At 35.2% G+C, this 24,056-nt stretch overlaps 1 protein-coding gene across 2 annotated transcripts in view; it reads left to right on the top strand.

Annotated features, from left to right (window-relative positions):
* EPHA4 (EPH receptor A4) overlaps window positions 1-24,056 on the top strand; it is a 163,874-nt gene that overhangs the window by 105,322 nt on the left and 34,496 nt on the right. For both annotated transcript variants that reach the window (XM_081956369.1, XM_081956370.1), the window contains exons 6-9: window positions 11,622-11,746; window positions 12,881-13,040; window positions 14,812-14,923; window positions 23,998-24,056. In XM_081956369.1, the coding sequence (XP_081812495.1) occupies window positions 11,622-11,746; window positions 12,881-13,040; window positions 14,812-14,923; window positions 23,998-24,056 (456 nt within the window). The remainder of the gene's footprint in view (window positions 1-11,621; window positions 11,747-12,880; window positions 13,041-14,811; window positions 14,924-23,997) is intronic.

The following is a 24,056-nucleotide window of genomic DNA, read 5'->3' on the forward strand; positions in this document are numbered from 1 at the left end:
TATGTCATTTGTATTTATGTTTTACTAAGAAATCAATTATCAATCAGTTCTCACTGATATGTCCCCCCCCCCATTTTTTGGCACTCATCCTTAGCATCTTCCTATTGGTTGCATACACTGATGTATTGATCAAAAAGAAAAAAGAGAAAACCCACAGTATCAACATTGTCATTTTAGTGTCATTTGAGATACTCAAGAAGACTAGCCCAACGGGCACCTCCCTATAGTGAGAAGGAAGGAAGGAGGAAAGGGAGGAATACTTTTATCTCTTCTTTGTCAACTGTCACTGTTATCTATTAAAAGGAGAAGAAGAAAAACCCATTGTTTCACAATTTCACCAGGAAACTTGTAAGAAAAGAAAAAGCTTTTTTATCATTGCATTGGTTAAACCAGTTAAACAGTGAGATGGGGTGGAAGTGGGAAACAGAGAAACCCAGCTTTTCATAATTATACCATAAATTTGTTTTTTAAGGAATCCACCTGTCGAAGTCCTTCAAAAGGAAGCAGGTAGCCAAGCAGCTCAGTTCAAAATGCCATGCAAGGTAGCAACCAGAAAGGGGATTAGTATTAAATTAGAGTAGAGGCATTTGCCTACAATGACATGAAGCACAATGGATAAGGAAGACAGTACTTTTGTCATCTCAAGTCAGAGAACACTACTTTTCAGTAGTGAAAGGAAAGCAGGAAAAATGGAAGAATTGTCTTTGAAAGGTCTGAAGGTAGATAGAAGATAACATCTAATTTTCCAGTCTTTGAGAATGCCTTAGGACTGTGATGGGAAACCTATGACACATGTGCCACAGGTGGCATGCAGAGCCCTTTGTTAGGGCATGCCAGGCGTTGCCCTGTCAGCTCCAGGTCATGCTGGACAGCTGACTTCGGCCTTCTTTTTGGCCATTTTTTGCCCTCTGGTGGATTTCCTGAAGCCTCCGGAAGGCGAAAAACCACCCAACGCACAAACTGGATGTTCGGGAATGGACTTCCGGTTTGTCCGTAGGGCCATTTTTCGCCCTCCAGAGGCTTCAGGGAAGCCTCCTGAAGCCTCCGGAGGGCCTCCTGGGTGGGGGGGGGCTGTTTTCATCCTCCCCAGGCTCCTTGAAAGCCTCTGTAGACTGGAAAGGGTGAAAAAAATGTACCAAAAACAGGGAGGGTGCTGTTTGCGCATGCATGCATGCTGCGGGGGATTGCGCACTCATGCACGCTGGGGTGGTGTGCACATACACACGGGTTGCACGTGCATGCATGCTGGGGTGGCATGCATAGCATTATGGGTGTGGCACGTCCACGCACAATACCCCTGTGCTCTCCCTGCTTTTGGCACGTGATCCAAAAAAGGTTAGCGATCACTGCCTTAGGATCTTGTAATTATTCAGGAACCATCTGGCAATCTGATAAATATCACCACTCTGAAGCCCATCTTGATTCAGTGTATCACTCCACTACTTATGTAGCCATCCCACTTTTAAAAATTCTTTATAGCACGAGCCATGGTGGCACAGTGGCTAATGCAGTATTTCAGGCTACTTCTGCTGACTGCTGGCTGATTGCAATTTGGCAGTTCGAATCTCACCAGGCTCAAGGTTGACTCAGCCTTCCACCAACCCTTCTGTGGTTGGTGAAATGAGGAGCCAGATTGCTGTGGTGCAATATGCTGACTCTGTAAACCACTTAGAGAGGGCTGTAAAGCACTGTGAAGCAGCCTATAAGTCTAAATGCTATTGCTAAGTGCTATTTGGAATTAATGGTATATTTTTGTAATAACGTTAACTGTAGTAATTGTTATTGTGTTAGGGTTTCAAATAGCCAAATAAACCAAATAAATAAAAATAATAAATAAATAAATAAATAAATAATAAACAAACAAACCAAATAAAATTCCGAGGCTAGAGACTCCTTAAAGTTCCAATTTATTAGAAGAGCCATATTGGCACATCTGAAAAACCCGAATATGAAAGCTTCCAGATTTTCCCCACCCAATTGAAAGTTCAAAATCCTGCCCTAGCACCCACATGTCCATCACATGGTCCAATCAATCTTTGTCCCACAAAAGGATTCCTCCGAGTCACGTCACTCCAGGTACAGGGGCAAAATGACCTTGACTCTCTGAGAAGGAATGTCATTTTGCTATGAAGCTCCCATGCTCCATACAGTCCCCCTCCCAATTTCCTACAGTAGAATATGTGGCATTTTTGAGGCCCATTGTAAAAGATGGCTCTCAAGACTGACACATTGATGTATTGATACCAAACTTGGTACAACAAATACTACATCACATTTTAGGTTCCTGTGCTTCCCTATGGACTGATTCTGAATTGAATAAATTGCTCAGAACATTTCTTCAAATATTTCACAAGGCTAACTCCATCCACCCATGTCATCTGAATTTCTGTCATTCAAGAATTTGGAAATGTTTCTTTATTTTCTTTTATTTCTAAAGCAGCTGTAGTGTTTTGACAGCTTTTTATGCATTCTTATAAAGAGACTTGTTTTCCTGTTTGTTTAAAACTGGCATTCATACATACAGGAAACATACACACTGCTTCCTATCATGTTTCTGTTGGCAACAATTGTTATCTTTCTAAGAATGTGCCAACTGTCTTTCATAGAAAACAAGCAAGCAGACTAGTCCTCAAACTAAACAGATGTCTCACTTCATTTGCACCACAGGATCCCTGTCTTATCCTTCCTTGCTTCACAGTTTTATAGTAGGGATGTAACATCTGTGGTTCTAATGATTCTAAAATTATGCAGGATCTATTTTCTGAGGTGGTGAAGACCTTATATATCAACTGTTTGGAAGTGGTTAACTCAAAGAGATTTACATAAAAAACAGCACGCCTTGAAATGAGCTTCCTATCTCATTAATTTGGCACATCTTTGGAGCATAAGGCACCACAAATGTACTATCTGTCTACACAAAGCAGCTGCTTTCAGGAGTTGCAGAAAGATGCTACATTCACCCCTAACATTCCTAAATGTAAGGGTGTTCATCCCTAACATACTCTAAAACAGCTTTTTGGGATTAAGTCTGAAGTACTGAGCTATCCTAATAACAATGTTTTAGAGTTTAATATAGTTGAACTTTAAAGTGTGATGTGTAATGTCTGAAATTACAGGATTTCTCAAGTAGTTCTTGCATTCATTAGACATTCTGTCTGTTGTAAGAAAAATAGTACATAATAAGTTGGCACCTTAGAACCAAAGTTTGTGAAGATTGTAATTGGAGCAGTACTTGGACACACCATGTTTAACCTTTTGACCCCAATTGGTTTTCTTCTTTGGTAAGTACCTTCCTTTGCTTATTTCTGGGAAACAAATTACAGATTTTACAAACCAATCACAAGAACTAAAGCTGCTGCTTGCCCTGTGATGAGGTGGCAAAATTACATAAATAGCATATGCTATTCAAATCATGCACATTCCTGGGAGATCAGTATCTTCCACCAGTTTCAGTGGATTATAGATTTGGATAAGGAATGCAAGCAGATATAATGCCTTCTTAGCCAGAGCTGGCATCCTTCTTTGAGGTTCTCCTCAGCTATTAACCTAAAATTGACAAAATCAGTCATTCTATGTGTACATTATAGCATGTGTAATTTGGTCAATTATTGCTGTATACTGCATAGGAAACAGGTATGAATGTTCTTACACTATATTGCCAAAAGTATTCGCTCACAACTGCTTCTGATTATGTGGGTGGGTGAGCGAATACTTTCGGCAATATAGTGTATCTAGGATCTGTAATTACGTGTGATGTTCCTGTGAGCACAATGTGAAGTATTTCCAAGTGAAACTATTACTCTAGACCATTCTTTCCACTGCATTTCCTATCTATATAGCTATTAGCCTATGCACTGGGATGACAAACATGATGGAAAAATGAGCCATTGGTTAGAAGCACTTGCTGGAATGTTGCCATTAATCTGAGACATGACACTTCTCATCAGAATATGCCAAGAACAGATCTTCCATATCATGTTATAAGGATAATATCAGCTTCTAACATATTTGGAAAAGGAATTCGTATCTATTTTATGTTTAATGTATGTTTCCTTCAGGGAGTACAAAGCAACACAGATTGCTCCACATCATTCTTCTCTGTCATCTCTCTTTCTCCCACGTTTATTCCTTTATTCTTGAAATAAGCAATTTTACTAACCCAAACTAATAGGCCTGTGTTCCGTCGCTAGGAATACAGAGGTAGTCTAGGGAATAGAATCTTTTATGTCAATATAGAGCTAAGATTTTTCCACTTCCCCAAATCCATTTAAACCTCTCATAATAAAAGCTTAATAATTTATGTAAAGTAGCATCTCGGTTCACTTGCTTTCGTATTTTCTTGTTTCATTTCTCGTGATTCAAATTGAAAATCTGAAGACAGGAGCTATTTTATTTATTCTTAAATGGTGGAAATAAGGAAAATTTGAACCATCAAACATCATATTTGGTTACTTTCCAGAAAGTTTGTTCACATGATCAGTACTCACCCACATTTCATTTAAATGTTAATCAAGAAAAGTTCTCTCTGCATTATGGAGATTTTCTGAATATGAAAGAAACACCACCATATTGGACAGCAATGTTTTTCAATGAAATTAATATAGTGTTTGTAACACATATACCCAATTTAGAGCATGTCAAAATGTTCATCTTTCAATTCCCAAACATTAGGGCTGCTCAAAAGTTGTGACATGCCTTGGGATTGTAAATATATTTTGGTTACTTTAAATATAAATTAGATGTGTTTGTAAGTAACTACATAAATATCATAAGTATGAATGAATTAATATTATTTCCCTGTGCATCCCAGAAAGGAGTATTTATCCTGCTTTAATGTTTAGACATTTTTAAAACAATAATTAATAAAGAAGGTTTTCGGTATCTCTCATAGGGTAAATAATAGTGTTATTATACTTTCAAGCACTTAATTTTGATCCTTGGTAATTTGTTGAAAGCATCAAGTGGGATTGAGTATTTCTTAAAACTGAAATCATAACTAGGCATTAAGTAGAATTAAATATTTGAATATAATATTCTATGAAAAGTAGATAAGAGCTAGTTTGGTATGGTGGCACTGAGCTAGAAACCACAAAATGTGAATTCTAGTCCTGTCTTAGGCATGAAACCAAATGTGTGACTTTCGTCTAAGAAGAAGACAGTGGCAAATCATTTCTGAAAAAGTGTTTCCAAGAAAACCTACATGGGCACAAGTCCTTGTAATCACCAGTCTCGTAATCAAAAACTGATATGAAACTGTTCACCCCACAAGGTATAGTGTAGTAGAGGTCCTGTAACCTGGACTTTTTTTCTTTGTAATTATGTATAAATTTCTGGATCCATCATCTAATGAATGTGTATGAAAACAAGCATTTTACTGAATGTATCTGTCCATAATTGGGCAGCATTAACTAACTAGATATACTTTAGGACCACATAAAAAGATGCATAATAGCCCATATTTTCCTAAAAAGATATCTTGGGTAAAAAAAATATGTTCCTGTGTATTGTTATTTAACAACACCATGATAATTTTTTAAGAAAAAGGTTTTACTCATCATTTCTAGCAGTGTAAAGCCTTTCATTTGGTTAATTTGCTCTATTTTCTACTCTGATAGATTCATTTTTTAAAAGTCACCTGATATCTTTTTGTTGATAAAGACTGTTTTATTGATTTGGCCAAAATGTATTATATTATGCAACTTAATTCTTTCTTTCTTTCTTTCTTTCTTTCTTTCTTTCTTTCTTTCTTTCTTTCTTTCTTTCTTTCTTTCTTTCCTTCCTTCCTTCCTTCCTTCCTTCCTTCCTTCCTTCCTTCCTTCTTCCTCTTCCCTCCCTCCCTCCCTTCCTCCTTCCCTCCCTCCCTCCCTCCCTTTACCTTTTCTTGCTCTTTCACTCTTTCGCTTTCTCTCCTCCCTTCTATTTCTATTTTTGCAAGCAAAGAACTGAAATAAGAGAGACCACAGGCAGGGTATTTAATGATGGGGGTTGAAGAACAAAACAAACTAAAATTGCTCAATTCACATCATGCAGTAGAGAACAGATCTTTTGGGGTGTAGGCAAGAAAAGAAGATATGAATTCCTGAGGACTTGCTGAAAGTTAATATTTTTTTCCAATTTCTTTCATGTATAATTGAACTACATTTGCAGGGATAGAACATCTTCTGTGAGAATAATATGCTGGATAAAATATTGCCTCTACATGCAATAATACAACCATAAAAGAATATATAATCTTAGCTAATTATTCATTTTCCTGAAGTAACATTTTAAATGATGAAGGAAAGCAAGGCATCACCTCAAACCTTTCTTCATTTCTCCATTAAATGTGCATTGTGGTGTACAGCCCAAACAGTGTAGTAATTATTGCTGTCATATGATACAATATTTTCATTGTAATTTATGCTTATCTCTCTCATCACTGTATTGAATACTGGATGCATTTGGAATTCACAAGCATCTATCCTTCTAAATTTATGATTAGGAAAATTAATTCCCATTGGAATTCTAGGCAGGTTTCCTTTTAAAATTTACATCATAGTCATCTAAAGAACATAACCTATTTGTTGAATAAAGCCATTGAAAGCTTTTCAGAAGACCAGGAAAGGTATTTGCTAAGACTGGAGAAACTTGAAAAAGAATTGTAATTCCCACATCTTTAGTGGCCATCCTTTTCATATAGAGGAAAGGAAGAAGCGTTAGAGAAATTAACATGCAGTCTTTTTCAACTCTGTAGACCTCTGATAAAAGTTCAGGGAAGGAAGGAAGAGCTGGTTTAGCATTTTATGTCTTTTCCATTAGGCATGAAGACCACTCTCATCATGAAAGATTTTCCTAGCTGGGATAGGAACAATCAAACCTTCTTCTATCTTAAAAGCTTTTTGAGCTATAATCACAATGGTAAGAGCTATCATAAAGGATAGATGGTATTCTAGACAATTTTTCAAGCTAGAAAAAGTGTAATTCAAAGAAGTAAAAGAGCATGCTGGTATCTTTCATGTTGATATAGTGTCTTTAGAGTAAAACAAAATATGTTTCTGTTTTTCTTCCTATTTTCTTCTGTTTTATTTTAAAGTTATATGTGGTTTAACCATTAGAAAGGAATATTTCTCATACCTGATATCGAATCATTTTGCCAGAAGTTGACAGATTGAATGACAGAGCTCTCCTGCTGTAAAATGATTTCTGCTATCTTACAGTACCAAGATGACAATCCTTTCAGTCCCTGTCATTAAGTGAGGATTGCAGTCATTATGCAAGGATATCATATGACCACAGCTTGCTTCCTGCTGGTTTCCAGCAAGCAATGTCAGTGTGGACTTATAGGAAGTTCAAGTCAGAACAAGTTTTTATTTAGGTTCCTCGCAAACAAATTGGCAGGTGGCAAGGGGTGGACAGTATGGCATGGCACTAGTGCAACTGAGCAAGGTGGTACTGTGATACGCAGATAAGCACTGTAATCCAGTAGAAGCAATCAGCATAACATGAGTGTGGGCAGGTGCAAGTGTAGCCAAGTGGGATATGCTACTAAAAGTGCTATTGCAATAGCACTTAGACTTATATACAACTTTACAGTACTTTAAGCCCTCTCTAAGAGGTTACAGAGTCATCATATTTCCCCCAAAATTTGGATCCTCATTTTACTCACCTCAGAAAGATGGAAGGCTGAGTCACCCTTGAGTCTGGTGAGATTTGAACTGCCAAATTGCAGGCAACCGGCAGTCAACAGAAGTAGCCTGCAGTACTGCACTCTAACCACTGTGCCACCATGGCTCATCAGTGTCTGACATTTTACAGCAGTTCCTATTTTTTTATTTTTTACTAATATAGAAAGGATAAGGAAAAGAAGACTAAATGGAATCGTTTAAGTTGCACATAAAATATATACTTCTAAAGTGACTTATAGTAGTGGATGGTAGCTAAAGTCAAATGCTCCTCAGAAAAGACTAAAGGGATAAAATATTTGAAAGTGAGACAAAAATGAAAGAATGAAACGAACACCTTGTTAATTTTTTTGTCTGGGATGTTACAAGTTTAATCATAAACAGGGAGTTTTTGTGATCAATGTTTTCTTATGAACAGCACAGTACTTTTACTGCAGAAATGAATCTTTGGATAGTCCCTTTGGGGAGAGGGAGCGGTTTATAAATCTAAATAAAGTTAAAGTTAAAGTTAAGGATAAATCTTCCTTATCCTAGCATTTTCTTTTGTGTTTAGTAACCATTAATTCCAATCATTCTAAAATCACATTGGCTGTACTTGCAATTTACCTGAATGGTACCAGGAGAAAACTTGTTCAGCCAAAATATTTTGGGATATCATTTCACAGCCTTCACAGTAAAATATCTGTGACTATATGGAGATGAGAGAAAGAAAACTGAAATTAACTCAGAGATTGCTGGGATCAGTCGATGAATATTTCTATATGAAAGAGTAATCCAAGTGGTCTTCAAGAGATACTGATTAACTGGAAAATGTGATTTTATGGCTGGCATTTCTTCTTGTTTGAAGTGGATGGTAGATTTACTTCATTGAGTGTTGACACTTGCAAATAAATGCAAAAACGCTGCAACAAAGTTTGTCCTTGTATCAGGGTCACAATTGGGTTATCAAATTAGTGTAATTCTATTTGTTGGTACTGGTTACTTCATGTAAATAACTCCCTGTAATCCATTTTAATGGATCCTGCCACTCCTGTTTCTGTCACTCAGTATATTTTCATGCACATAAGTTTTAGGGTAAGGAACAAACAGACAGATTGGCAGATGTGCTGAAGGATGCAGAAGCAAAGCTCCAGAATAATTTTTAACAGAGATGCCAAACTGTCAAAATGTAGATCAGAAAACAGCCTTCCTGACAGAGAGTGCCTGCTGCTTAGTTTTTCTCCCATCAGGTCTGTCTGATATGTCAAGTAATTCTGAAGTTTACATGTCCAATTTTTATTGTTATTCCTTGTGACATATATTTATATGGTTATTTAAAGTGTTCCTTGAGATATACAAATTATATAGAATAACATAAAATAAGATACACATTTAATTATATTTGTATCTCTCTCTCTCTCTCTCTCTCTCTCTCTCTCTCTCTCTCTCTCTCTCTCTCTCTCTCTTTCTTTTGTTCATTCATTCCCTTTTTTATGGGGTATTTATATTATAATTTCTATTGAAAGGTTTTAATAAATGTTCAGATGGTTGTTGATTGCTGGTTTTGTTTTGTTTGTTTCAAAAATAAGCACCTGCATATTTCTAGGTGTTTTTTTTAAGGGACAAAAGAAGGAATATATTCAATTTGGAAAGCTGTCTAATCTCTGGGTATACAGCACAGCTTTTGCTGATAAGATAAAAATATATATCTGTCCTTCCCTGGAGACCACCACCATTTGTATCAAAGCTGTGTCAGTTGTGGCAGGACTTGATAACAGCTGGTTAGAGACATGACCACACAGTAACAGAAAAATAAGGACCAGGAAGCTTGAATCATAAATCTTCTGAAAGCCCATCCGTCCAGTAGGACTACGAATCTGTTTCTGTCATAGTTAAGGGAAGCAGCATTGTCCCCTGGCCTTTCAAACATCTGAAGTTCAGGCACCAATTATACCATAAAGGAGACCTTCAGAAGCTTCTATTGATACATTTCTTTCTTATTTACTCCATTGTTTGTTTTATCTTAGTATTCCGTATTGCATTTGAATATATAATTCAAAAGAAAGCTTAGAATTTAATCAATTTTATAATACTGGTTAAATTGTTAAGAAATCTATTGTCTTTTGGAAAAGGGATGAAAACGAGACAAAAAGGTCAAGGTAAAATAAATTATCTTGGACACTTCCACATGGTCCCTGTTTTTAGTACCAAGCCATGTTGACACAATTGCAATTGCCCTCAGCATTGCTATTCCTGAAGTATTAATAACATTGCATGAGAAAATGCAGCTGAGCAAAATGCAAGGACAAGAAATGACTAGCATATTACCCCTTTACCTCTGTCCAGATTTGTCATTTTTGTTGGTTTGTTGGAAACCTGCCAAACTACCAAGTCATTGTCTTGTCTGACAAATGAAAGACACCTTAAGATGCTTGTATAAAGTTCAACAGCTTTGTTTCTTAGCGGGGAAATGGGAGAGCCTAAGAACTGGGAAGCAGAGTCCTTGCCAGTGGAAAACAGGTCCACTGTTTTAACTCTGAAAAGCCAACTTTAAATATAAATGTATTGAGTATGTTTCCTGCTGAGCCACAGCTGAATTGGAAGTAAACTGGCTCTTATGTTTAGAAGAGCTGACAGCTTATGGTATTAGGGTAGGGAATGAAGCAAGTAATAGATGTTACATGCGAATGGCTTTTAGTTCGGTGTTTATGTGTTTTAAATGTTGGCCATTATAATTTGTACTTCTATTTATTATGCTAGACTAAAACCAGAAAGAATCTAAAAAACTAAACCTAAATTGTATATGTATAATGTGGAAAGTTTTTTCATTAATAACAGATAGATTTCCTGTACCTCTTGATTCTAAAATTATTTCAAATTTATATACTTGGACTACTTCCACATTGTCTCCATGATCTCTGTCCCAAGTGCCACATAAGATATATAATCAATATAACCAATTCAAGCAGCAAGTAAAATAGCTTGTTTCGCTACATCAGATACAGTTTTATGGTTGCTTAAAATTCATTTTAAAGAGAAAACTGAGACAAGGATTCCATAACATCATTGCCTGACAATGGCAGAGTGTGTGAGAAGGGCCTCAGAAAAAAATTAGAAGACCTGGTTAGTTAATATGAGGAAAGGAAATCATTTAGGTCACATAAAATTGTTGTGAGTAAAAGCCACAATGCCATCATTTGTGGCATGATACATTATGTAATTCACATCAGATGTATCATGATTAAAAATACATACATAATTTTCACCATTTGTATGATAATATCATAATTCATGACATGTTACTTATCCATTTGCTCTTCCATGAGGATGCACAAGTTTCAGTTATAGGGTCTAATGTTTTTCTTGGCATTGGTTTTTTCTGTTATTTCCTCAATTTCTCTATGCCAAAGATAGAGTAACAGTTAAAATGACATCCAGAAATCATTGGAGAAAAGAAAGAAATTATTTGAAATAATGCTTGATTAGAGGAAATAAACTCCATCTCACCAACTATTATCTTATGTGTATGTGTGATATCACTTAATCCTTCCTCACAGCATAGATTCTTTTGCTAGTTTCAGTTTCCTGATGTAAGCAGCAGATATAATTAATCAATTAAACTGTACTGCTGGTGTCACTCAACAATATTTCATTATTTTCCCTTGCCAGAATAGTTGAAAGACTTCATTAAAATACTTGTATTAGAAGAGAGCTGGCATAAGGCCATAAAATCAGCATAACAAAAAAGGAGGAGCCATCAAAGCCCAGGGGTTTAAAATATAATTTAGTGCAGAAATACTATGTTAATAAACTGCCGGTCGTGCCAATATGCCTAAAGCTAGAACTGTTCTGAGTTGTATTATTTGATATGTTAAGGATATATGTGTGTGCTAAAGAAATCAAAACATTCCAACATCATTCAATACTTGGATTTCTTCTGACAACATTGCTTGATATTTCCCAATCTTTCTTTATTGGTAGCTCCTTCTCAAATTGCTTTGATCCAAGCAAAGGAAATAACAAGGCACAGTGTGGCATTGGCTTGGCTGGAACCTGACCGGCCAAATGGAGTCATCTTGGAATATGAAGTCAAATACTACGAAAAGGTATTATTATTCATTATGGATAAATCCCATTTCACCATAATGTTTGATCCCTGAGTCAAATAAGCCCACAGTTATTATCACATAAAAGGATGTTATTATTAAGAAAAAATGGTTTTATAATCATACCCATTTTGACAAGTTGTATATCTAAGGAGTTGAACTGAATAATAACTTGCCTATATTTTTTTTTTCCTTAGTAAGTAATGGTGGTGGGCATCTTTTTCTTTTTCTAGGAACTGTCTGATCCTAATAAGGCTATTTGTAATGAGAATCAATAGAACAGAGAAGCAGTGCAACATTAGCCTTACAACAGAGACAGACGTGTAATAATGAAGTATATAACACAGTAATAATGAACTCTGTATGAGCTGATAGCTTTCGCCCAGAATGATAGTGGGGATTTAATAAATTTTAATAGGAAACAAGGAAAAGACAATTACATTCTTCACCTCTTCTAAATTGTGCAGAATTGTTATTTCTCTATAATATAATTTGTTGCTCCTCCATTCCAGAACTATAAAAAGATCTATTTCCTCTCAAGGTTGTCTGCAAAATGAACAAATACTTTTTCCTTCTGTTTCTCTCTTTACATTTCTTTTAATATAATCCCTTTATTTACTTTCCTAATTGTATAAAAATTGTATATTTTCCCTGGAACAAAATTACAGTATTTTTTTTCTTGAGGTATTTACCAGGCAGAAAAGCAGAATAAAGTTGAAGAAGATCAGCAGCCATCCCTTCAGTTACTTTGGGATTTATAGTTCTAAACTGCAAAGGAAAAGGGATAATGTGTGAAAAGACTGCTAGAAATAAAACATTGTTAGTTCATCAGGAGAAGGATGACAACTTCTTTGTTATTTTATCAAAAAATTCTTTCTTGCCTTTTTTCTCAGCAGAGCTTAAATTATAGATATCCTCTTTGCTTTTTCAGGCAAGAAAAATCCTCTGACAAAATATAAAGCTCAATAACACTCATGTCGTTAAAGCTAATAATAGAAACACTAAAAGAAAAATCACATTCATTATCTAAATGTGACTATATTTCCTAATAAGTAAAATACAAAGATCCAAGACCTTCAGGGGACCTACTTACTCACTTCCCTCCTCCTTTTTATTTTTCTGTCTCATTGCTAGGACCAAAATGAGCGTAGCTATCGCATTGTGAAAACAGCAACCAGAAATACCGATATCAAGGGCTTGAATCCTTTAACTTCATATGTCTTTCATGTGCGAGCAAGGACAGCAGCTGGATATGGAGACTTCAGTGGACCGTTTGAATTCACAACCAACACAGGTAATAACAATAGATCTCTCACTGGGGTAATGGAGGCACTTTCCCTTGTCACTATTTCAAAAGCATATTGTATGCACTTGAGTTGAATATGAATGATTTGTTGGTTGTGGTTTGGAATTCATTACCAAGCTTTGACTAAGAAAACAAAAAGATGCTGTGTTCATGTGTTTTGTTGTTTTTATTGCTTTTACCAAGAGTCCAATTGGAAGTATGATCTTTTGTGTGCCCCTGAAATGGAAGGATGTTGTTTCCTTTACTCTGTCCACATTACACTCAACAAACCTTTTCCAGTGATGAAAAAAGAGAAAAAAAGAAGCATGTTACTAACATTACCAGAGATGGAAATATAGGTTTTTAATTTCGACATCCTCATATCTACTTTTTTTGTGAAAAGAGAAATAGATCCTTGGATTATATTGAGTCATTTATGTTTGGAAGTTTTCAGGATTTGAGACTTCCAAACACAAGTATAAACTTGAGTTCATAGATTTAAAATGCCAGAAGCAAAAGAGAGGAAATAAAATAACAACATAATCTCTCTTCATTGTTATCTTTACATTACAGGCAAGCTGTCTTTAATATTTTAATGAGAAAACATATATTATTTTTGCTATTCAATTTATTGACTAATAGTAGATTTCCAAAGTATACTAAAAGTCAGGCCACATAGACAATTATAAATTATATTAATGTAAGAATTGGTTTTTTCTCCCTAAATAATTCTGTACTTGTTTGACACAGAAGTTTTGAACATTCCTTACTTTTGGTATACTGTACGTATGTACAGGTCCCTAAAACAATAATAAGGAGTCATTTATGAATTGTTAGTCCAGTTAATTTGCATACATGTTGGATAGATAAGAGTGTCAACTTGTTCTTGACTTCAGGCTTCAATATACCTTGGGCTTTTTCTGATGTATAGCACATTTAGGAATGAGAATATATGGAATCCTAGAGAACTTTTTCCCATGAAGTTATCATGCTAGATGAGCCAGTAGCTAAGAGTTTTGAATCTTTACTTCCTTCCCATTCCAGTTAATTCGCCAACAATCAGACAATCAAGTCCAACTGCCATTCTGCTGCCTTTTTTGGCCAAGGAGGAAAACTGTTCAATATAATGATGTACTGTTTTAGATCTAGCTATTATTTTCTCTTCTTTGATTCATTTGAGAAATAAAATGTCTATATTGTGCAAGTGTGTGTCTGTTGGACAAATGTTAAAAAAAAACATAGTTGCTTCTTGAAATAACAGGAGAGATTAGATGTTTAATGTTCATTGCATGGAGAAATTTTAATCATTTCAGGTTGTGCTGTTCAGTGTTAACAACCCTCAGGCAGAGCATGTGAGAATGTGAAGTGCTCTATGTCGCTAAAGACAGTGGAAAACATCTTGTTCTGTTTGAGTCTTTCTCTTGCTCATAGTCAAGGAATGAGCATCTGGTCCATTTTAAATTAAATAAAAAGGAAAACAGCTCAGCAGGCACTAAATCAGCCATTATATTCTCAAGGGTAAAAGTGAAAGGAGAAAACTGAAGAGTTTTCCCAAAATTCATTGTGGAGCATAATGTCTTTGAGGGCTTTCCTGGAGAAGAATTGCAAATGAATATCTTCCACTTTAAAAAGTTAAACAATAATTCTGTACAAAGTCTGACAAAGATAAACTGTCTTCATCTTCACATAAACTGCATATACTTCACTGTCTGATCCTGTGCTATTCCTATCTGTGACATAACCGTAGAATCTTAACAAATATTGGTGTTTTTTTTTCTAGTTCCTTCTCCCATCATTGGGGAAGGCACCAATCCCACCGTCCTTCTGGTCTCAGTGGCTGGCAGTGTTGTCCTCGTGGTCATTCTCATTGCTGCCTTTGTCATCAGTAGGAGGTAAGGGTTAAGCTCCCCTTCTTTCCCCTTTTCTTTCATGTGGGAGCTTTTTGCCTCCTTGAAACAAAGCTAAATTCGTTGATTAGCATCATAAACACTGCATTTGCATCACAAGACTTCTCCTGTGTTGCTTTGATCTTCTCAGCATCAGTACTACAGCAGCATGTAGTGTAATGGTAATTGTTCTAGAATTATTTGCTGTTCAGATGCAAAATCATTTCTAGCTATGGGGATGGTGGTGGGAGGTTTTAAGATGCAAGCCAGCAACTTGAGATCTGAAGAGAGACTGTAATTTGATGTAGAATTTAATGAATGCAGTATTCTGGGTTGATGAGTTCTGTGCTAAGAGTGCCAGACCAGAGGAGGGGTTCTGGGAGATGGAATGAAACAAGCTCCTGTATTTGAGCGTATACCCGGAAAAAAGAATGCCTTTTTTGATTTTCTAATCACTTCTGTATTTGGCCACATCAGTTGATGTTAGCTGTGAGAAACACAGTAGAAGACACTTATAAATTCCATAGTGGGTATACCAGCTAGGTTAAATTAAAAGTCCTGAAAAAGAAAGCTTTTAATCATACTTCCACAGGTAAAAGGGTCTTTTATTTCAGAGCATAAATTATCTTGCTTTCTTCTTGGGCAAAGGAATAAAGGAAAATATTAGATAAAAATTATTTCTTTGAAATGTTCATAGCATATTTGGAACTTACCACCATCTGTAAGTGAAAAGGGTTTAGGGCTGGCAGACAAGTAGGTTATTTTTCTTTTTCAATAATAGAATAGAATAACAGAGTTGGAAGGGACCGTGGAGGTCTTCTAGTCCAACCCCCTGCCTAGACAAGAAACCCTATAGCATTTTAGACAAATGGTTATCCAACATCTTCTTAAAAACTTCCAGTGTTGGAGCATTCACAACTTCTGTAAGCAAGGAAGATCTCATCATTCTCTTGGTTCAGTTTCAACTAATTGTGGAAAATTAGAAACAAGATATGGAAAGAACAGGATTGCACAGTGGAAGTTGAGGGCAAAGTCTTCTCTAAGTAGGGAATTCAATTAAAAGAAATGGCACAGAAGGAAGTTAATGGAATGATGAGGAAAGTGGAAGAAGATATCTGGAAAGATTTATATGTTTCTTACCAAGCAATCTGGCTCGAGGGAAATGAGAGAAAGAGATAGGGAAGCAGTAAGAAGACAGGTAGAAGGTTCAACAAAGATTAATTAATAAAATAAATAAATTAAAAATAAATACATAAATTAAAATCCCCAAAAAACTCAAAGGGAAGACTTGATGAACCACCAGATCTTTTTCTGCAGTCAATTTTCTATGTTTCTTTTAGAATAAAGGTTTTATGTATACAAAAAAGTGATCTCTTTCACATTTTGCTTCTGTTGCTTTAGAGCAGTGATGGTGAACCTATGGCATACATGTCAGAGATGGCACGCAGAGCCCTCTCTGTGGTCATGGGCACCGTCACCAACTGGTTTTCGGGGGCACCGGAGCATCAGAAAATGGCCTGAAAACGCCCAAAAAACAAACACAAAATGGGCTGTTTTGGGGCCATTGTTCTAGCCAGTTTCTGTGCAGTTTTGGGGCTGTTTTTTGAGCCATTGTTGCCCCTGAAAATGGCCCAAAACAGCCTGAAAAATGGCCCAATATCAGCCTGAAATTGGCCTAAAAATGACCCAAACCCACACTGTTTTTCAGGCCCTTTTCATGCTGTTTTTGGATGGTTTTTCAGGCCAAAAATGGTCTGAAAAATGCCCCCAAAATGGCCTGAAAAGAGCCTGAAAAATGGCTAAAAACAGGCAGGTGCACGCCAGCCAGCTGATCTTTGAGTTTTCAGCACTCCAGTGCAAACACGTTCCGATTTGGGTACTTGGTGCTGAAAAGGTTTGCCATCACTGCTTTAGAGTCTCCATTGCCAGCATTTAACCAATCCATCTTAATTCCAAGAAAATAAAGTCTTGATACTAAAAGGGAAAAAAACCACGCCTAAATAGCCTTATGTCATTCTTTAATCACTGTTGAACAATTGCTAAAGTCATGGAATCTCTCACAAATTTTAAAATTGTAAACAATGGGACAAACAATGATTGATTATAATTCCCATGCTTTTCTTCAATTCCAGATCTATTTTTTAAAATTAATTATTTTATAGATGAATGCTGGGAATATATTTTATTACATGTTTTTTTTATTTTTTGTACTTGTCTTCCCAAATGAAGATGAGTACTGTATCATAATAATATAGTATGTTATATTAATAAGGAAATGTGTACCATTTATTCTTTTAGCACCCAGGAATTGGAATGAATCATTTAGGCGATCCTATATATATATATATATATATATATATATATATATATATATATATATATATATATATATATATATATATATATATATATATATATATATATATATATATATATATATATATATATATATATATATATATATATATATATATATATATATATATATATATATATATTGTGTGTGTGTGTGTGTGTGTGTGTGTGTATCACTTTATTCAGATTATAACAAAAGTGATTTCTCAAATTACCAGATTTTATTTTTATTTTTTCTTCCCATTCCATGGCTGAATAGAAATTATTTAGTGGTTTGTAAGAATCTATGCAAGAATTAACGATAAATATTAAACAATCAAATAAAATGTAAAGATACTTCAAATAATTCACAATGTGTTGCCAATCTGCTGATGTTATCTTATTTAATGTATGGATATCAAATACGAATTTTGATAGGATTAAAACAAGTTTGGACAACTGTTACTGAATTTTATGTGGCTCTTGCCCTCATTTTAAAAGTGCTTACGAAGCTATTCTACTTCTGGCAAGATTTTCCTGCCCTTTTCCCAGTAGTCCACTGAACAAAGAGAGAGAAAAAATGAGGTTTTAGAACTGTGATATATGATGCATAAACTGTAGAAATAAAAATTGGAGGTGTGCATAAGGCTTGAAATTCATTCTGGTTTAAATTGGAAACACCCACTGATACGAGTGCAAAGCTACTATTTTCCAATGCAGAATAGGCTGCTCTGAACCATTGTGGAAATGTTTCAAGAAGAAAACATCTCTGTTCCAGAAGTAAAACATTCTGTTTCAAATTCAGAACAACTTCTAAGGGAAACAGCCTATTTCACACTTGAAACAGCTGTTTCTCTTTGAAGCAGGACATTTTGAAGTCAAGATGAATTGTTTCAAATTCTAAATGGTTCAAATTCAAAACATTTTGCATACCCCTAAATATTACTATGCTATACTGCAGAAGTAATAGCAGCCTGTTCCACTGCCCCATATGTTCCATTGTTCATTAGAGGATATTAATTCCAACAGATGTCCTGTTTCATTAAAAGGATTGATAAATCCATCGCTTCCCCTCATCCTTCAAAATAATAATAGTAATAGAGTATGCATATATAATACTTTCCTAGATTGAATGAATATGTTTGGCTCTGTGCTACTGAAAGATTTCTAAGATTGTATTACAATTCTAATGACCAGAAAAGTACCCTGCCTCAAGATGGCAAATTTTACGTTTTAGTGCTTGGCACTGGTTATCTCTTTTCTTGGGGATGGTGGGTGGGGGTGATGGAATGTTGCTCCAGTAAACAGTAAATAAAGTCAGTAAATAAAACAGAAGGCTATATTATTCATACTGTATTAAGAAAGGTCAATAACCAATGCTAGTTAACATAGTATTTCCTGGTCCATATGCTCTGTGATTTAAGCTTTATTTCTGAATATTTTCTTTTGGAACACTAAGATACTAAAAAAAAACTTTTTAGTGTCAAGATCTACTTCTAGTCTACTCATAAATTCAATTGAAAATAAGAATCTAAAGTGGATGATGTAATCCAGGATTATGTAAATAAAATCTTATACTTTCTAATGTATTCTTATATACTTCCTTTTTATTTTTTATTTTGTTTAAAAAAAACCAAAAGCAGTTATATAATCCATGCAGTTATAAAAACTGAGCACTAGCCATCACTGTAATAGATTTCAGTAGGTGTTTAGCTGTTTCCCCAGCTTCCTTGCTTATAAGAGAAAAATAATTTATGAAAATGCAGCAGAGAGAGATAGCTTTATTAAAAGCTATTCCAACAGAAAACAGTGTTGCTGAGCCTGGTGACTTGAATTCCCCCCTGCTTTTTTTGATTGCCTTATTATTTAAGACAGGATTGATACTTAGATGCTTTGGATTTCTAATTACAAATCAGCACCTTAGAGAATTGTTCCTGTTGAGTTTCTCTAAGATAATTCCTATCCCACTTCCTCATTTTTATTTTATTTAAATCACCACCTCTGAAGTCAGATAAACATACTCTAGTAATTGGACTTCACTGGATCATTTCTTAGAAAATGAAATGTCAGCCCCTTGGCCTCCTATTGATTCTCTTTGATATCAGCATAAAACTGAAACCAGATAACTAATTTGATGTGTATATGATTGTATCTTACTTGACAAAAACAAATAAGTGGTTTATAAAAAACTTGGATGCTTGGCCCCACTGCTTGTGAGTTCATTATAAAAGTATGCAAATAGCCATTGAACTGAAGTGTGTTGCTCTGAAATTGAAACACAAATATCATGGTATGTAATAGATGTGTAAAGTTGTGCTGAGCGCTGTTAAAAACTATTAAAGACAAAAGAGTTTTCTATGTAAGATTTTCACATTCTGTGTTGAAGGAAAAACAATTATTTCCTGGAGCTAGATTTAATACATTACCCTCTCTTGTTTCTTTAATATAAATGTTCTTGTAAGCTAAATTGTTTACATTGCAGGCACGCACGCACATGTGCGTGCGCGCGCACACACACACTAGGAGAAAACATTTTTTAAACTGAACTTAAGTATTGATCATGATAGTTATCAAATGCAACATGTCTGTCAGTGCCAGGAACTGAAATGTGTTGATACACTTTTGTGCTGCTCATGGCTTCCCAAAGACATCAGTAGACAACTTTTGACCCAAAATACTGAATCAAATAGATACTTGATTTGATCCATATGGTTCTATATATGCTAGCCATATGGAGTTTATCACCTAATAGGTTATCAGTGATACCATCTTTGAAAGTGTTGATAATCTGCAGGAGGAAGAAATTATCTGGAAGTCAACTCTTTTGAAACATGAAGTATTCAGAGTTTATAAATAGCTTACTTCTTTGTTACTTTATATATGAACTAGTTTATTATGCTTATTGTGTCATACCAACAGCTTATTGATTCTGATGCTGATTACTTAATGTTGACCTACTTCCTATTTGAACATTCTGGACTTCTATTTGAAAAATTGTGTATGATAGACAGATTCACACTGGAGTTATTGTACTTATACAATTTATTTCTACAATAAATTGTGCTGACCTTAAATTTAGCTACTGTATTTGTAAAAAGAGATTTCAGAAATTAATAGGATTAAAACTATTAATGCCTGTTCACCTAAATACATATATTGCCTGAATACTGGATATCATGCTTTAAATTCCAGCAGCTGGGAACCCACAGAGGGCTATCACCTCCTCTGTTTATTTAGCTTTCTCAAATGCATCATTGATCTAATGGAGCAGAGATGTTGTGGTTTTATGTAAAGGTACCCACTCTTACAAGGTTCGATTTCTTCAGTAAAGCTTTGCATTACTGACATGATACCAGTGCTAATGTCACATATTATGCAGGAAAAACGAACTTACTGCCTGTCAAAGGATATGATGTATGGCAATTCAATAGAAACAATAGAAGATCTCAACAGTTTCCATTAAACAGAGCTATTTTAAACCATGCATTTTACTTACGTTTCGTTAATCTCAGAATTAATTCTATAGATGGTCTTCTGTATTTGATATTATTTATTTGCTTGCACTATTTTTTGGTTTGTAATATGTTTGGGTGTTTTTATTATATGTTTATACTATTTTCTAAGGCTTATACCAGTATTATATTGCCCTTGAATGGGCAGGATATAAAGTTTTCAGTAAGTAAATAAAAGGTAGTTGGTTAAAAGAAACGAAATGGAAAACTGTTCAGTAAGAGGTTTTCATTGCTTTTTCATTAAAAAAGGAAAATGAATAGTTTAATGTGTTTTATTTTATCTTATTAGGTGATGTATTGCTGTTTATTATAATCACTAAATCAAATAATTTAGGATTCAGTAACTAAGAGTTCCATTGCCTTGTACTGATAATTTGGGGAAACCTGTATGGTCACACTCTTCTAATTCAACAGAGTATCCAAGCTTCTTTAAGCTTTTTGTTGGTCTTTGTGTTTCCACTTTACTTTGTGAATGCTGACATTGCAAACTGATGCATTGACTAGGAAAGAAGAATGTAGATTGCATGCTGCTTCTTTATAATACCTGCTAATACCCTTGGCACTTACTTTTTGTCATGTGCTGTATTGTGCCCTCCAGGTTTAAGACCCACCTTTTCTTTATCTCTAAATCCCACCTGTAGACTTGCCTGGATCTCTGACCCCTGGGGTTTTTTTTCACAGCACTTGTATTCCCTTCCTGAACCCCGCCTTCCATTTAACCACTGTCACCCAAATCCCTGTAATTATTGAACTGAATATGACAAAAGCCTCCTTTGCTGTCATTCAGGTAAGCTGTCTACAAATGTCAGTTTGTGTCCAGCATTCCTCAGGCATCCTGAGCATTTTCCAGACCCTCCTGATGACTAAACAAGCAAAAGGGAGGAAGAAAGAAAGGAGTATCTTTTCAAAATAAAAAGCCCCAGTAGTCTCCAATTCTGGGTAAAAGCTCAACAGGTGATAAAGATAGAACTTAAGTAACGAGTGGGTTGGGAAGCCTCTGTTAGACCTTAATAGGGTATAATTAACAGACTAAAAGAAGTCCCTGCCCTCTTTTACTTGCCCCTTCTTTAGAGTTTGATTTTTTTTACATTCTCTTGTTAATTGAAGATAAAAAGTGTTTATTAGGTTTATTTCCTCTGAACAATGTATCATTCATAAATATATAAAAACGTTTATTCCAATCATTATAGGGCATGATAGGAATATATTAAAGTGAGCAGCTTGTTAACTATGATTAAATGCATAATAAACCTATATATGTTTGCACGGTAAACTTTTCTCTCCCGTATTTGAACAGAAATCTATGTCTGTGTCAAGATTCTGATTGAAATGTTGATATAATGTTTAAACTGTCATGTACTTGTGAAAATTGGGCATGGTTATGATGCAGGACTCCACAGCCTCAGGAGCATAGTTTGCATGCAGATTGAATTTTGTTCATGACACTTTTAGAGACATCAAATTTGGTATTACTTTGTGTCTTCCTGTGGCATCTTTTTAGTATTTTATTTACAAATATCTGTTTAGTAATAATTAAAATAGCGTAATCAACTTTAGCCATTTTGATATCTTTGAAATGTGTAAAGATTGCAAGGCCTGTAATTCCAAAGTCTTATGGCTTGACTAAGACTTTTGAAAGAATATCATAATTGGCTACAAGTGATTGATACTTTCATTGTTGTCTACTCGGTATATTCCAAACTATTCCTGAAGATAACTATGGATGCCATGATGCTGGGAAATATTAATAGCTCCCAGAAGAGCAAAAAGAAGAAAAAGACTAAACACCATGATGTCAGAATAAGAATGTTTTGAATTATATCTAATGAGACTTGTATTTAAAGAACATTCCCTGAACTGAATCCCGAGGCCTTCAGAATTTATGGAGATGTATGTTAGGGTCACATGGTTATTTGTTTCTAACTGTGTGAAAATCCCTTCCTTAAACATTCCTTTACATTTCTATGTCTTTGCTGCTTTTGCTTGTTTAATCTTCACTGAAGATTTGTTGAAGATTAAAGATATGCCACATATTACAATAATATGAATAGTCTTGAAGCTTCATTATGCAAAGTATAAACAGCTTAATCAAGTACATGTTAATAGTTGCCATTGAAACACTGCCCAAATACCAGCCAACACTGCCCAAATGCAGCTATTTTATTTGCAAATCTGATGGCTATAATAATTAACTCCAGTTTTTCCCTACATTTATTTACAAGTTTTTTTAAAAAAAAAATGCTAGGAAACTCCGCCTTCTCCAGTGACTCTGGATACGTTACATAGTTAAAACCAGAATAATAAAGTAAAAGAACCAAGTTTTGTCTTATAAAGAAAAAAAACCACCCTTTCTTTTATGACTTTATAATCCTTAATTCAGGGTAGAGTTGGGGGTGACTGGATGGAACTGAGCATTTACTGTCCGGATGCCCTTCCTGACACCATGCAGAGTTTGCAGCAGATATTTTTTCTTTGCACCCTAGGAAACATCTGCCGCTACCTAGGATTGAACTCTCAACCTTCCAAGTGGAAGGCGAGGATCTTCACCACCAGGCCACCACGCCGCTCATTTGTCTTAAAAAGTATGCCAAGCAAAACCAAATATTAGAAGGGTCACTACCATCCTACCTCATGGTGTGGGAGAATAAGCAGTTTTCCAACATCTTATGGAGCAGTATTATTACTGAGGGAAAATGTTGCAGCAGGCACACTTGACATTGTTTAATTGAGAGGACCTGAACTGCTTTCAGTCTGCCATAGCTTGCTGGATATGTAGAATATGGAGATAAGCAGTTTTTACGTAACTAGGCACTATGCCACAAAGGATTTTATATGTGATAATCAGCACCTTGAATAATATTTATAAGCCATCTGGCAACAAATGCAACTCACAGATGTGTGTACCACCGTACTCTTTGATTAGCAGATATCAAAACAAATGAGTCTGATCATAGAAGTAGATTGTTTTATAGCAAAGTACTGGTGCAAAACATTTTCTCCAAGTATCCATTGATTATATGTATCTATAGATGCAGACAATAAAAGTACAATGCAAATTATATAGTAATGTCTATTTCAGGTAGGCCTTAAATTATCCCAAACCTGTAATAATTGACAGAATAAATTTTGGCATATACTGTAAAATAACCCAGGAATTCTGAAATCTCTCTGCATGATAATTCACTAATCAGATAATTCTTTTAATCTTTAATGCTTTTTTCTCCATTTCTACAGAAGGAGCAAATACAGTAAAGCTAAGCAAGAAGCAGATGAAGAGAAACATTTAAATCAAG

The sequence above is a fragment of the Natrix helvetica genome (assembly GCF_964273705.1).
Source record: "Natrix helvetica genome assembly, chromosome: 5".
Classification (NCBI taxonomy): domain Eukaryota; kingdom Metazoa; phylum Chordata; class Lepidosauria; order Squamata; family Natricidae; genus Natrix; species Natrix helvetica.